Raw genomic sequence first — 14,625 nt, 5'->3', positions numbered from 1 at the left:
AGGACAGCAGAGCGGGCTGGGGAGGCTTTATTTTTTGCTCTGTAGGAGAACAGCAGCGTTTGGTGAGACTCTGATATTGGAAAGATTGTTACTGGTACTAACAGTTCTTCCCAACTATGCAAAATCCAACAAGTAGGGAAATGAACCAGTTTCAAAAAGTCTCTGGTTTCATTTTAATTGCATGATTCTAGAGTGCTCACAAGCAGGGGATCCACTTAATAGAGGAATTGCAGCACTTTAATAAATAGAACAATAGTTACATACATTGTTGGTTTTGTTAAGCTACTCAGTGGCAGACAGGAGTTAGCTGACAGTGTCCAGAGAGACAAGGTAGATGGGGAAAGAGACAAGCTTGTGTGCTTACACAGAGCTCTTCAAATCTTCTGTTGTCTCTTTCACCAAAGGAAGTTGGTCCAATAAAAGCTATTACCTCACCCACATTGTCTCTAATATCCTGGGACCTACATTGCTATAACAACACTGCAAACAACTCATGATATCCAGTCAGGGACTATGCAGGAAAGGTATTTGGTAATGGCATCCTACTGGGCAAAGCAGGTTATGTCAGGGGGAGAGAGACTGCTGTGTCCATTTTGTTCCAGAATTTTAAGCTTAAAAACACTTGTTCCCTGCATTGCATCTTCCCTTTAAACCATCCATGCACCAGCCATGGTCAGTTCCTGGGATGTCGATGGAGCTCTGGAGATCAACCTCTTCCCAGAAATGCAAGTCGTCTGCTTCCCACGTGCATGAGACCATCAGAAAACACTCCCTGCCCAACACAGAAGTCATGTAGGGGGAAGAAAATCACATGAGACTATTGTTTATTGGCAAGGGACATTGATGCCCTTGATCCAGTCACTGTGCGGAGCCCCAGCTGACACTAGAGCAGACTGTGTTGCTCTGCTGTTTGCATTACAATCCTTGGCATTTGTTAGATGAACCAAGAATTGTCAGCTGTCTAGTTCTGCTGCTCTGTTCCACTTACAGAACAGAACCCTCAGCACAATGGACAGACATTTGGAGACAAGAACTCTCATCCCCATTCCTTGCTCAGTTCCCAGCAACTGCTGATCCCACCTCCTGCCTCACTTAGGACACTCCCCAGCACCCCCTACAGCTGGGTGAGGGGAGCCTGGCGAGGCTCCACCTGGGAGGCACACATCCTGCTTTCCTTAACTGAAGGCCAGCAGCTGTCACATGGGAGAGTCCTTTGAAAATGTTGGCAAGGCCTTCAGAAAGCTTCACTAAACCTGCCCTCCCATGCAGCTGCCTTTAGGAAAGCTCAGTGTGCTCTGCTCTGACACTTTTAGAAATCTCACTACTGCAATGTGGGCCTCCTTCCAGCGCTCTGGAACATGCCCTGCCTTGCCCTGCCTGTGTGACCCTGTGGCAGCTCCTGGGATTAGGGGAGTGTTCAAAGACATTTAACCTTTAGTACTGTAGCTATGAATTCCTTGTTTGCTCCTGATCGACCCAGTTCACCTGCTGAAGTGCACCTGCCCAGTTGCCTAATTGTGCAGGCACACCTGAGGGAGGTCCACTGCCATGTGCTGCATGGTCTGGGCCTGTTTGGAAGAACAGCCTTGCCATGTTGCGGTTGCACAGAGGAGCAAGTGCCAGGATGCTGCCAAATGAACTAGGTGTGTCTGCATCCACCATGCAATGCAGCCAGTTTTGCAAGATGCACCGGTTATGTCAGCAGGGCTGCATGCTTCCTGCTGCTGAACATACCATGTACACAGCATGAACCACACCCACTGGGATGCTGTTGCAGCCACCAAATGGATCACAACACTTGGGGTACAGTCACCTGCCATGCTAACAAGTGATCTGCTTACACTTGGCTCACTGTGCTGCCTAGGGGCACTCACCTCCTGCGCTGCCAAATGTCCCAGGTGAAGCTGGCAGAAGGCACACCCCAGCTCAGCTGTGGCACGCCCTGGTTGTGCTGGGTGGGATAAGCAGGTCCTAGGTGTCTAAGGGAGAACCCAGAGGACAGATCCTATTGTGTGTTGTGAGGGTGTGAAGTGTTCCATGTGGTAGCAGGACCAGCCCCAGCCCTGCAAGGTGTGGAGGGAGTTGTGAGCTAAGGCAGGTAAGGTACTCTCTGTCAGGAGTGATCCATCCTGCTCCTGCAGACTTCCCGGGGCCTGATGTTCTGAGGTGCTAAGTGCCCGCTCCTCCCCAGGAGGCTGCAGATGTTCATACTCCTTATGACTACACATAGGGACAGGAGCAGCACAGCTGGCTCACCACCACCCAGATGAGGTGCATTGTGTGAGTTATTGTCCCTCACCTTTCGCCTTGTCCCATCCGCGAGGCTGGATTCCTCTAATTCACAGAGATGTTGATTTCTGGTCCTTTTTTCTGGTACAGGAATTCAGACTGTAGGAAAGAAGCAGGGGCCAAGGCAGGCGTTACTGGCTTGTCCACTGACTGTGGAGCGTCATTCAAACACTTCCAGTGGCAGAGAGCTGCATTCTTCACGCAGAATCACGCTGTCTGCCTAAGTGAGCTTCTCTTTCGCAACCTGCTGCTTAGCCTCGCTCAGACAGGCTACAACAGTGTTTACTGTGGCTTTGGTGGTGAGTCCTCCCTATGGCATAAGTATGATTAACTCACTCTGGAGCATGGTACATGTGGCTAGGGTAGGGATCAGAGAGTCCTGGGTTCTAGTCCTACCTCAACTACCCACCAGAGCTGGGTGAAATACTTTGACCAATGTTTTTTTTTTGTGAACAATGCAGATGTGGGGACCCCACCCCATTTTGTGAATCCATCTTGATTTCACCAAATTGTTTTGGTTAAAAAAACCCAAACAAACAAAAAAATTAGGAAAAAAATCAAACTATTTTGATTTTTCAATTGTAAACGACATTCTGTTTCAAGATTTCCATTAACTTTATTATTAAAAAAATTAAACATAAAAAATGCTCAAAATCTAAATGAAATATTTGATTCAACCCAAAACAACTTCTTTCTGAAAGGTAAAAATAATTGGTTTTGGTCTGACCTGAAACTAGTTTTCTCCCTGATTACATTTTTTGGGAATCGCTGGCAAGTGGAAAAATCCATTACCCATCCAGCCCTAGCACAGCATGGCTTTGGGAGGTCACTCTGCCTCAAAAGTGGCCTCTGGTCTTGGGTACCCGCCTTCAGCCACCTAGGGCCTGATCTTCTCAGAAGTGGTGCACTCTGCAGCTCTCACTGACCGTGGCTGCAGTTGTGTGTGCTCTGCATGTCTGAGGAGGTGGCCCTGGCATCTCAAGATAGATGCCCAGAAATTTAGGTTCCCAAGAAGAGAGGTCACTTTTGAAAATGTTGGACTTATTCTTGTGCCTCATTTCCCCTCTCTGTGATATGGGACTTAGACCTAACTCACAGAGCTGCTCGGAGGCTTTATGAAGCAAAGCACTCAGAGCTCCTCGGCTGTTGTATTCCTGATGGCTGTCTCTTCCACCACCCCTCGAGCGACCAGGAACACCTCAGGATCTTAGGACAGAATCACAGAAATGTAGGGCTGGGAGGGACCTCGAGAGGTAATCAGATCCAGCCCCTGAGCTGTGGCAGCACCAAATAAACCAAGACCAGGCCTAACAGGTGTTTGTCCATCCTGTTTTTAAAAGCTTTCAATGATGGGAACTCCACGACCTCCCTTGGAAGCCTGTTCCAAAGTTTAACTATCATAAGAGTTAGCAAGTTTTTCCTCATATCTAAGTTTTTCCTGAATTTCCCTTGCTGCAGGTTAAGCTCTTTGCTTCTTGTCCTACCTTCAGTGGACATGGAGAACAATTGATCAATGTCTTCTTTAGAACAATCCTTAAAATGTGTGAAGACTGTCACCAGGTCCCCCCTCAGTTTTCTTTTCTCAAGATGAAACATGTCCAGCTTTTTTAACCTTTACTCACAAGTCAGGTTTTCTAAACCTTGTCTCATTTTTGTTGCTGTCCTCTGGAATCTCTCCAATTTGTCCACATCTCTCCTAAAGTGTGGTGCCCAGAACTGGACACAGGACTCCACTTGAGGCCTCACCAGTGCTGAGTAGACAAGGACAGTTACCTCCAGTGCCTTACACATGACTCTCCTAATGTGATTTTAGCCTTTTTCATAACTGCATCGTTTTGTTGACTCATACTGAGTTTGTGATCCACTGTAACCCCCAGATTCTTTTTAGCAGTACTACCCCTAGCCAGTTATTCCCCATTTTGTAGTTGTGCATTTGATTTTCCTTCCTAAGCGAAGTACTTTGCAGTTATCTTTATTCAATTTAATCTTGTTGATTTCAGACCAATTCTCTGATTTGTCCAGGTGTGTAACGGTGCTGGCCAAAAAGCTTCTGGCCAGGCCCCTGTTAGATCAGCTCCGATTAAGGGGTATTAATTGGTACTGGCTGGGTGTAGCTCACCAAAGGGCTTAAGGAAAAACACCTGCAGGCCTTGTTAGCCAGGAGGCTATATAAAGCTGGCAGGAAGGACGCAGAAGGGTGGGGGAAACAGGAAAGGGAGGTGCTGGTGGTGCCAGTGCCTAGCTGATGGAAGAAGCTAGCTCTCTCCCAGGGAGCTGGCTGGAATGGACTGTATATAAATGGTGGTGGGAACTGACACAAGGAATAAAAGGGCACTGGTGCTTGCATATTAAGCGGTCTCTGACTGACTTTTGGGATGAGCGGGGAAGTGCTCCATTACAAGGTGGTTTTGAATTCTAATCCTGTCCCCCAAAGTGCATGCAACCCCTCCTAGTCTGGTGTCATCCACCAGTGTTATAGCACTCTCCACTCCATTATGCAAGTCATTAATGAAAATACTGATTAGCAGTGGACCCAGGACTGAGCCCTGTGAGACTCTACTAGATAAACCTTCCCAGTTTGACTGCAAACCATTGATAGCTGCTCTTTGACTACGGTCTTTCAACCAGTTGTGCACTCACTTGCATCTAGATCACATTTCCCTGGTTTGCTTGTGTGAATGTCCTGAGGGACTGTATCCAAAGCCTTTCAGAGCTACTAGGAGAGTACTGGCACCTGGTGCCTTGCCCAGATCTGGTGCTAGCACGCTAAATAATTTACTGCTTCATCAGGCATTCGTAGCAGGTCTGTGCTGGGCACTTTGCTATCGTCTGTCATATCCCCTGTGATGAGAAAGGCCTGGCTGCTTGTTCCTATGGTAACTCCAGCCCAGGAAGGCATCAGAGAAGCCCTTCCCGAAGTCCACCAGTATTGCTGGCTGTGAGTGGGATCCTCATGCCAATATTTGTGTCTGTCCGAACCACAGCAAAGTCCCGCCGTGCTCAGCCTGCCTTTCCAATAGAAAATGAAGCTCCAAAGAACTCCCAGCATCCACTGCTCCTGACAGAGGTGAGCTGTGGAGCCCTGTTGCAGGGTGGTCCCCTGCTCCTGCCCTGAAGGGCTTGAAACAGCCCAAGAGAGGGCTGTGGCTGGGGCAAGAAGCCTGGGCTGATTGGGGGAAAGTAGGCTCAGCTGTGGCCAGGCCCCAGTCAGGCCCAGCTGGCCCGTATAAGAGGCAGTGAGTCAGGAGCCCAGACAGTCTCCTTCTGCCTGTAGAGGGAGAAGGGCCTGGCTGCAGGGAGCTAGAGACAAAGTCAGCAGCATATTATCGCCTAGGCCAACAAATTTGCAGGGGTGGCAAATTTGCTTGTGACCCCTCCCCAACTCCGCCCCTTCCCCAAATCCCCACCCGCCTCCTCCCCCAGGCGTGCTGTGCTTCCCTGCGCAAAAGTGCTGGGAGGAAGGGAGAAGTGAGTAGCGGTGCGCTTGGAGGAGGCAGAGCAGAGGTGAGCTGGGGCCCGTGGGCGTGGGGAGTAACCCGGGGTGGGCTGGGAACCGCTCCCCACCCCAGCTCACCTCTACTCCACTGTTGCCATCCCCCAAGCGTGCCACAACTCCCCTTCTCCCCCATCCCTCCCAGGCTTACCGTGGAGGAGCAGAGGTGAGCTGGCGGGGTGGCAATTTTTTGAGGGCCTAGTGGCGCCAAATTTGTTAATCCGCCACTGGACAAAGTACCTGAGTGGAGCGGGGTTGGGGACAGGCTGGGGAGCTCCAGCCTGGAAAGCCCCAGACTGTGGCCTACCTTTGGGCTAAAAGGTACCGGGGGTTGCAGAGGGCAGCCCAGGGGTAGGCCAAGGCAGCAGGTCCAAACCCTCCTTGCCAGTGATGAGCAGGCGGATACTGCAGTCTGCCCCAGGGCGTGGGGCTAGATGATGGCTGGCAGTAGCCTTATACTGAGGTGAGGTGGGAATAGTGGGTGGGGGTTCCCTGGGGAGGGGAGACCCTAAGACTGAGGGATTACTGCCACGCGGCAGCACCCCAGGTAAAAGGGCACCGGAGTCCAGGGAGAGACACGGGGCCAGAGAACAGGTGGATCACTGGCCTGCAGAGGGCGCTCCTGGCTGGAAAAAGAGCTAATTCCCTGAGAGACCAGCAGGAGGCGACACAGGGGTGTGTCCACACATCTACAGGCCCCAAGGTTGGAATGGGCTCAAGGCAGCCTCTTGGGCACTGTTGCTAATTGGGGAAGCTACAGTCTTCATCCAAAGTCCCTCCCTCCCCTCAGATGCTCTGTACTGGAGCCCTCTTTAGACACACATTAGGATCACTCCTCTCCAAGGAGCCCCAGTGGAGAAGGAGCATCTCCTCCCTCTCCTGCCCCCACACTGTTGCTGCCTCCTCAGCAAGTCTGTTCACGCAGCCTGCCTCGCTGGGCCCGATGGAGGCCCCTGTGACAGGTGATCAGCTCTCTCTGCCTGGGCTGAGGCCGAAGGGGCAGCATGCCCACGATGGTGCTTGGGGACAGCAGGTGAGAGAGGCCATCCCCACTCCTGCCCACAACAAGGGGAATGCCTCCCTGCCCTCTGTGTGTGTATGTATCTGTGTAACAACATTTGGGGCAAACGGCTCTTTTCTGCCCCACTTACATCCTCGCTATCACTCTCCTCCTTCTCCTGGCTCCTCTGCAGTTTTTCTTCTTCCTCCTTCCTGTCTTTTTCTGGCATGATGTCATCCAGCCAGCTGAGGTCCTGCTGGGAGAAGATGCACTCCATCGCCTTCCGGATCCCCACCAGTGCCAGGAGCTGGGGCCAAACCAAAGGGTCAAGTAAACATCATGCAAAGGATGGGAACAATTAGTGACCCCCAAGGAGTGTAGTTCAGTGGTCACAGCATGGGAGTCAGGACTCCTGAGTTCTATTCTGACTTTACCATTTACTTGCTGTAAGCCCTAAGGCAAGACCCAGTGCTGCTCAGTGCCTGAGTTCTCCCATCTGTAATATGGGGATAATATATTGCAAGGGTGCAAGGCTAAAGTAGTATTTAAGTGGAGATTTTTTTGAGGTCCTTGGATGCCAGCTGCTATATAGGTGCAAAATATTATTACTGAAGTGGCTCACATCCCCATCCAGTGTAGGACTGAGTCTTATGTCAGTTCACCCCAGGTCCCCATTTGAGAACCTATCCCATTATTGCAATCAGTGAAGTCAGTGGCAACACTGTGACTTCAGTAGGAGCAGGAGCAGGCCCTAGATGCCTCCAGCAATGGAGATTTCACCCTTCAGGTCTGAAGCTTTCCAGACCAGGCCTGGTTACCACCTTCAGACAGCAGAGACATCCCAGCAGCCCACAGCTGCCATGTGAGAACATACAGCCAGCAGGGTCTCAGTCCCAGAGCTGGCATGGCATTGACAGTTAGTACTGCGATCTTGGACTGCACAGGAACCATTGTAGAGCACAGGTACAGCCCACTCCAATCAGTAGGGAGGCCTCCAAGTTCCTGCAGCAGCTGGAGTTTCCAGATGCTCATCAAGGGCAGTTCTACACATAGGGCATCAGGCTGTTTGTCTGGGAAGCCAAGGCACATTGTAGGTCTCTCATATCCTTGGGTAGAGAGTGGGAGCTGATCCTTTTGGCAGCCCATTCTCTCGAGCAAGCCTGGAGGGCCTTGTCTAATGGGAATCGTGAGCACTTCATAGGAGGGGAGAGGGAGGAAGCCCAAGAGAGAGGATCTAGGGTTGTCCGAGGCCTGGGATTTGGCTATTTCTGGGCCATACCAAAGTGGGACCAGGGTGGGAGATGCAGATCAGCAAGTGCTCCCCTTCCATGTAAGGAGAGAGCCACCCAACCTAGCAGAGCACAGTGAGCCTGTCACTGCCCAGATACAAGGACCTCCTACCATCACTGGGAAAATAATGGCAGCTACGGTTGACTTGAGGATCCACAGTGCAGCCAGGCAGAGCATCTGAATGAGGGTGAATAGGTGCACTCGGCGCAGGGGGACGTGGCGAAGGTACATGAAGTCAGGCTGGTGTTTGGCAGGCATTAGAAGGAGCTGGATTCTGTCCATGAACTGAAATGGAACAAGGGCAAACAGGTCACAAGGTGCCAAGTGGGTGAGCCCCTGGCCCAGCAATGAGACAGGACACTGAGGTTCCGAGGATATATTCTAAGCTCATCTGGGGGATTTATTTCTGGTAAGGAGAGTCTGAGACCCTGAGGTCTGCAGATTGCAATCTGCCAGGCTTTGCTTTTCACACGCCAAACTCCTACCCCAACTTCCCGCTAAGGATTCTGGGTAAAGTAGTCCCACAGACATTTCCTATAGTAAGAGGGAACACTTTAGGAAAATTCTGCTATGCTGATTAACATGCCATAAACCCCACTGAAGTCTACAGCAAGCTCAGATTGGAAACCTGCCTGGGGAAAATCTTTCCCCAACGATATGCGGTGCTGCCAGCCCTAACTTGGGTCACGATTTCAAGCTTCTCTGTAAGGAAGAGGGGTTGATTTTTTTATTTTTTTTTAATGAAAACAGATTCTCTCTTAATTACATGTCTCCAGGAGTTTGGACTTTATGAAAAACACTATCACAAGGCTTGCAATATAATCACAAGAGCTGGCAACACTGGACATACTGCAGTCTTCAGCTCCTGGCAGTCTAGTAGGAGTTCCATCCAACAGTCAGAAGCACACATCACAGGACAAAATTCTTCTTCTCTCTCTCTCTCTCTCAATTTCACTCACTTGCAGAAGCTCTGATTTACTTTCAACTCTGCATGTGCATGCGTGCGTGCATGTGTGTGTGTGAGAGAGAGAGAAAGAGACAGAAACAGAGAGGCAGGCTCTCCTGAACCACAGAGCTAGCCAAGGGGGCAAAATGGGATTGTGCCTGGAAGGGTTTTATCACAAAGGAAAAAGGACTCCCACTGTTTATATTTCCATTAGAAATCGAGGTCTTATCAATCATGTTGTTCCAGAAAGGTTCCATGGCTGCCTGGAGAACTGGCAGGGTTCTGAAGTCACAGAGAGCGTGGAGGTGAACCCAGAGTGATTGAGAGAGGAAGGGATTTTTATTCAGACTGTTTACACTCTATTTTTGCTTGTTTTTGTTAACACTTGACTCAAACCCTTAGGCGAGAAGCTCTCTCTTGCGCGATTTCTCTCTCTCTCTTTAAGAGTCTGAACACCCTGCCCTTTCCATGAAGGACTGAGAGAGCTCCAAGGCCACAGCACTGAGCTATCCAAGGAGACCTCCAGCAATAACAGGGAAGACAAGAGATAATACTCCGATGCTTTTCAGGTAATATTATAAAAAGCAAAACTAAACTAAAAATCCCCTACCACCAAAACCCTTATCCTTCCAGCTGCCACTTCTCTGAGGCCTTATTATTCATCACAACGATGCAGAGAAGGGCTGAAACCTGACTTGCCTCATCCTTCGCCAGTCACCTCTAACCATACCATCTCCCAGAGCTGTCTCCTGTTATTTCAGCCCTCAGGTCAGTGAGCAAAGAGGGGTTAATCATTACAGCAACTGCCCCGTTGGGCTAAGAGGAAAATGAAAAGACTCTGGAGACAGACAGCCCCAGTTAAAAGCAAAGCGCCCTGGCATCAGCTCCTCCATGCTGGCACTGTTTCTAGAGTGCTTGTGCTGGCAGCTTCTCGGCTCCAGCACAGCCCCTCCAGCATGGTAGCACTGAGACCAGGCACTCGGATCAGTTTAGATGCTAGCTGAGTCTCTTTAGAGTTGGGACAGACAAACGAGGGCTAGGACAGGCCATTTGTAAAGGACTCTCTAAAGACCGTTCTCCAATATCTTTGCTGTAACATATGAGCCCTCGACAGACCCACCGCTAATAGGGAATACCTGATGGGCAGGGGGGCAGAACAGTTTTATTGGCATGAGACCGGGATGCTGAAATCACAAGTGAGTTAGGCAGGTCATGCCAAACCAGAGCCAAGAAACCCTTTCTACCACCCCTACCCCGCCATCTGCCACATGTGCTACAGACCAGCTATTTTCAGGGTGTTTTAGAGAGGGCGTATTTCTTTTATTTGTATAGTGAATCCATGGGTCCAACAGTGGGAGCTGGCTGTCTATGAACAAGGGGAATGTTAGATGCATCTAAACCTGGCCTAAAATAGCTTTTCTATAAATATTGTGATTTCAAGGACTGATATCTCAGACCCTTCCATGCTGTTTCCACTATTAGAAAGCTGAGAACCTCCCCTTTCCAATCAGATAAACCTTCAGCTTCTAGCACTAACAGTTTGCAGAATGCCAGGCTTCCAACCTGGCACAGGTTCGGGATGGATATTTCCCATCCCATGCCTCAAGGTGGGGTCATTTTGGGGGGAAATGCCCCATTTAGGGAAAGAAAGAGAGATTTTTGGGGCAGGATCTTTTTTTACAGAAACAAACAAACAAAAAACCCATAGCAGTTTGAAATTGTCCAGAGAGTTGGAATATTGCCAATAGGGCAATTGAGGCATTCAAAGGTGTAATATAAATGCCGTTTATTACATGGCTCTTTTAATATCACCTTTCCTCTAAGTGATAAAATCTATCCATCCATCCCTATTCACACCCCTCTACCCATCTTAGTGCGTGATGCCTATCCATGATAAATGCCAGCGTCTTAGGGCACATTTCTTAGGCATATGCCTTTGAGTGCCTTGCCTGCACTCTGCTCCCTAATCGATCTCCATGGGACTCTTTCTAATGTTCCAGTGCCCAATGCAGCTCCAACCAGCCTCCTTTTGTCAACCTGCCCCAGAAATTTTCCCTCCTCTCCCTCCAAATGTGGAATTTCCCCCTTGAAATCACACCACCCTAGGGCCCAGGAAAGGCAAAAGCCAGCCCTGCACCAGGAACAGCTTTTCTATGCTTGTATAAGTCCCAGTTTTGTGCTCTGTTACTGTGCAGCACAGGGCTAGAAATGAGAGCTCAGTAGCACTAGGAATGGGGCCCAGCCCCTCTTCTTGACCTGACAGGCCCTGAGATACCAAACATTTTTGGCAAGGCCACCCAGAGGATTCAGGGGGCCTGGAGCAAAGCAATTTCGGGGGCCCCTTTCATTAAAAAAATGTTGCAATACTATAGAATACTATATTCTCGTGGGGGCCCCTGTGGGGCCAGGGGCCTGGGGCAAATTGCACCACTTGCCCCCCCCGAGCAGCCCTGATTTTTGATGACTTGTGTCACTTTTATTTTGTATTCCAGGTCATTGGGCCCTGAACAGTAGGACTCATGGACTCACAGTAACTAAGGAGACGTCTATGCTGCAAAACCAAAAACCCGCAGCAGCAAGTCTCAGAACCTGGCTCAACTGACCCAGGGTTGTGGGGCTCATGCTATGGAGCTACAGATAGCAGTAAAGATGTTTCTCACACAGGCTGGAGACATGGCACTCAGATCCACACCCTTTGCTGGGTCTCAGAGCCCGGGCTCCAGCCCAGGCATCTGACACTGCTATTTTGAGCCCCGCAGCATGTGTCCAAGTCAGCTGACCCAGGCTCTGAGACTTGCTGCCGTGGGACTTTTTTTTTTGCTGTGTAGACATACCCCAAAACACCCACCTTTATTGGTGAGAAGACACAGAAAATCACCCTAATTAAATTCTCTACAATAGGTTTACTGTAACAGATGGGACACCTAGACAATACATGGGGTGGTGGGATAGGGGGTTTATCAGCATTTGTTTGGGATGACCTGCGCAATACATTTGTGATGTCACCCTCTCACCTCCCCCCCAAACATTAACAAGTTTATAAATAAGCCCCCATGCCACAACGTATGGCTAGAGCTGGAACTGAGCAAAAATGTTACATACCCTGAATTCAACCCACATATTGAGAACATTGAGAAACTGGTGCAGAAATGTCAAGGTGATTGACCTCTGTGGATCTGTACTCACCTGGATACTGTTAAGAGCGGCCACGCCCATGTACAGAAAGACACCATACAGCACAGGCATAGGGATATACTGGAGAAAACAAGTGAGAAGCATCAGCATGGTCAGATGTAGCTTTCCTTACAAAAACTTATGGAATGTAATCATCTTCCATAAGATCAGTCTTCAAGTATGGCCGGCCCATTTGGTTGTTTCATTTCAGACACAGCAGTTCAGTTTTATGGTTATTGCTTAAGTTATAAGGAATTCAAACTTTGGATATATTCCTACGCAGAACACTTGGTTAAGATATCATTATGGTGGTAAAGACAGATTAGCTACTGCAGAAAACAACTTGCTAGAAAGTTGTGGGTATCAAAATCCAAATATTTGAAAACCAGGAAATTCTGCTGTAAGACAAAGTTTTCAAAGCACAAAAATTTGAAAGTCAGGAAATTTTGAATAAAGGTTCCACAAAGACCCTTAACTCTGCCCCCATACCCCCACTATACCCTGAATTGTCCATCTGATGACAAATCATAGATAGGATCACTACTGTTTTGTTGTATTTTGTGGGTATGTCACCTCAGGCTGGAATTTACATCCCATTCCAAGTGTAGACATACCATAGTGGAGCAGTATAGAGTGGAGAGTGTATGGGGAATGTATGAGGAGGGTAAAATGTGACCACGCTGTGGTCTCTTGATAAGCACAGGAATGGGGATGGTGGAGAGAGGTCTTTGGCCTGCATATGGAAAATAGGAAGTGAAGATGGCACAGGAGAGGGTGAATTGGAGGAGGATCTGTGGCTGGAAAATGATGGGGGGACTGCAAGTCATCCATTACAATATGGGATGGTGAATGGTACTTTCTTGGGCTTAGATGAGTGAAAATTAACTGATAGTCCAATCTTTTCCCCCTTCTATAATAATGACGTCAACCAAAAACGCTTTATTACCTTGAGAACCGGAGCCAAAAAAACCGACACTCCAGTGAGAATAAAGACCGCCAGGCCAGTCAGTCTCTGCTCCCTGCAGAGGAACACTCCTGCTGTTAGACACTTTGTATTTCATGTTTGAACCACAGCTCTTACCCGCCCCAATCTATGGCCAGAGATACAGAGCAGAACAGCCAGTGCACTGCTCCAATGCCATACAAAGATGCCCTAGCTGCAAGTAGCCCTGCCTGTAGTATCCCCTAAGCCTCTGCTAATGCTCCATTTCCGGTTTGCCTCTAGGGCTAACTTGAATGTGAACAAAACAAGGAACTGCACACAGCTGCTCCAAATGGAGCTGCAGGCATCATCTGGGAAGAGCTTGTGCAGAAGCTCCTGTTCCGCTTTGCTATTCTTCTCTGAACCAGGTGCTATGAAGCACCAGCCTTCACTTCCTTACCTCAGAGTCAAACCAGGCATTGCAAAAGGAGAAATGATGTCTAAGAGTCAAGGAAAAAACTTCTGCCATCGCCCTAGACTTTTCCCTGTTGTTGGCTCCTGCAGCACAGTGACAACGGACTGTTTGGGAATTGTATGGGGTTACAAGCACCGTATACGATGGCCTTATTGCACAGATAGCTGTGCCTTAGCATGGTGTGAAAACCGGTAACAAAAAATCCATGTACACTTAGTACTTGCTGTTGTAGCACAGTATATAGCTCTGCCCAGTGAGCAGAGAGCATCTACAGACCTTTCTAGTCAACACGAAACTCCCAGTTGACTGTCTACTAGACAGACAGATGGATCTGATTGTGTGCCCATCCATTCATTCGTTTTCTATACATCAGCCACACATCTGTTCCAAAATCCCAATCCGCACAGTGGCTGGTACCTGGTACTTTAGAGGAATGCAAAATTCCCCCGTAATGAAGCTGCCCAACTGTGAAGTGAGGAGCTGGGGAAGGGGAGCTTCTTTCCTTACTCGCATAGCACCCTGTACTCCGAAACATGGAGTCAGGTTGGCTGGGAAGACAATTCTCAGAGCACTTCCAGCACCAGATCATCAGCAGAACACATTTTCCCTTCGTTGTTTAGCGATTTCTACCAATAATAATCGCCACAGAGCTCACTACAACTCAGCACTGGAATTCCAGGGTCAGCCTGGCCCTTGGAGAGCACGCCAGCTGGAACTGTCAAGGTGGTTTTGCTTAATGGGAGGGGGGCACAATACCTGATTCCCAGGAACTTGGGCTGCTCTCCTGGTGCAGAAGTTGTACTCTCCTTTTTCAGGCTGTCCATGTGGGCCAGGGAGATGACGGTGGCAGACACATACCAGGGGAGACCAGTCACAGATGTGAGGATCATCAGAAGAGAAACACAGAATAAATCCAGGTGAAAACCTGCCCCTTTCTGGAATGAGAGACACATCAGTGCTCAGAGAGACATCAGCCTGCAGGGAATGGAAAACTAAAGGTTACAGCTTGTTTCCAGTGGATCCTACTGTCTGGAGC

General features: G+C 49.1%; 1 protein-coding gene across 1 annotated transcript in view; it reads right to left on the bottom strand.

Annotated features, from left to right (window-relative positions):
• Positions 1-442: 442 nt before the first annotated feature.
• SLC4A9 (solute carrier family 4 member 9) overlaps positions 443-14,625 on the bottom strand; it is a 71,061-nt gene continuing 56,878 nt past the window's right edge. The window contains 7 exon segments of the mRNA XM_030573355.1: positions 443-772; positions 2,300-2,388; positions 6,934-7,089; positions 8,184-8,357; positions 12,205-12,273; positions 13,139-13,211; positions 14,346-14,524. Of these exon segments, the coding sequence (XP_030429215.1) occupies positions 2,335-2,388; positions 6,934-7,089; positions 8,184-8,357; positions 12,205-12,273; positions 13,139-13,211; positions 14,346-14,524 (705 nt within the window). The 3' untranslated portion in view covers positions 443-772; positions 2,300-2,334.

The sequence above is a fragment of the Gopherus evgoodei genome, chromosome 8 (assembly GCF_007399415.2).
Source record: "Gopherus evgoodei ecotype Sinaloan lineage chromosome 8, rGopEvg1_v1.p, whole genome shotgun sequence".
Taxonomy (NCBI): Eukaryota; Metazoa; Chordata; order Testudines; family Testudinidae; genus Gopherus; species Gopherus evgoodei.
This window is presented reverse-complemented; position numbering and strand designations above follow the sequence as displayed.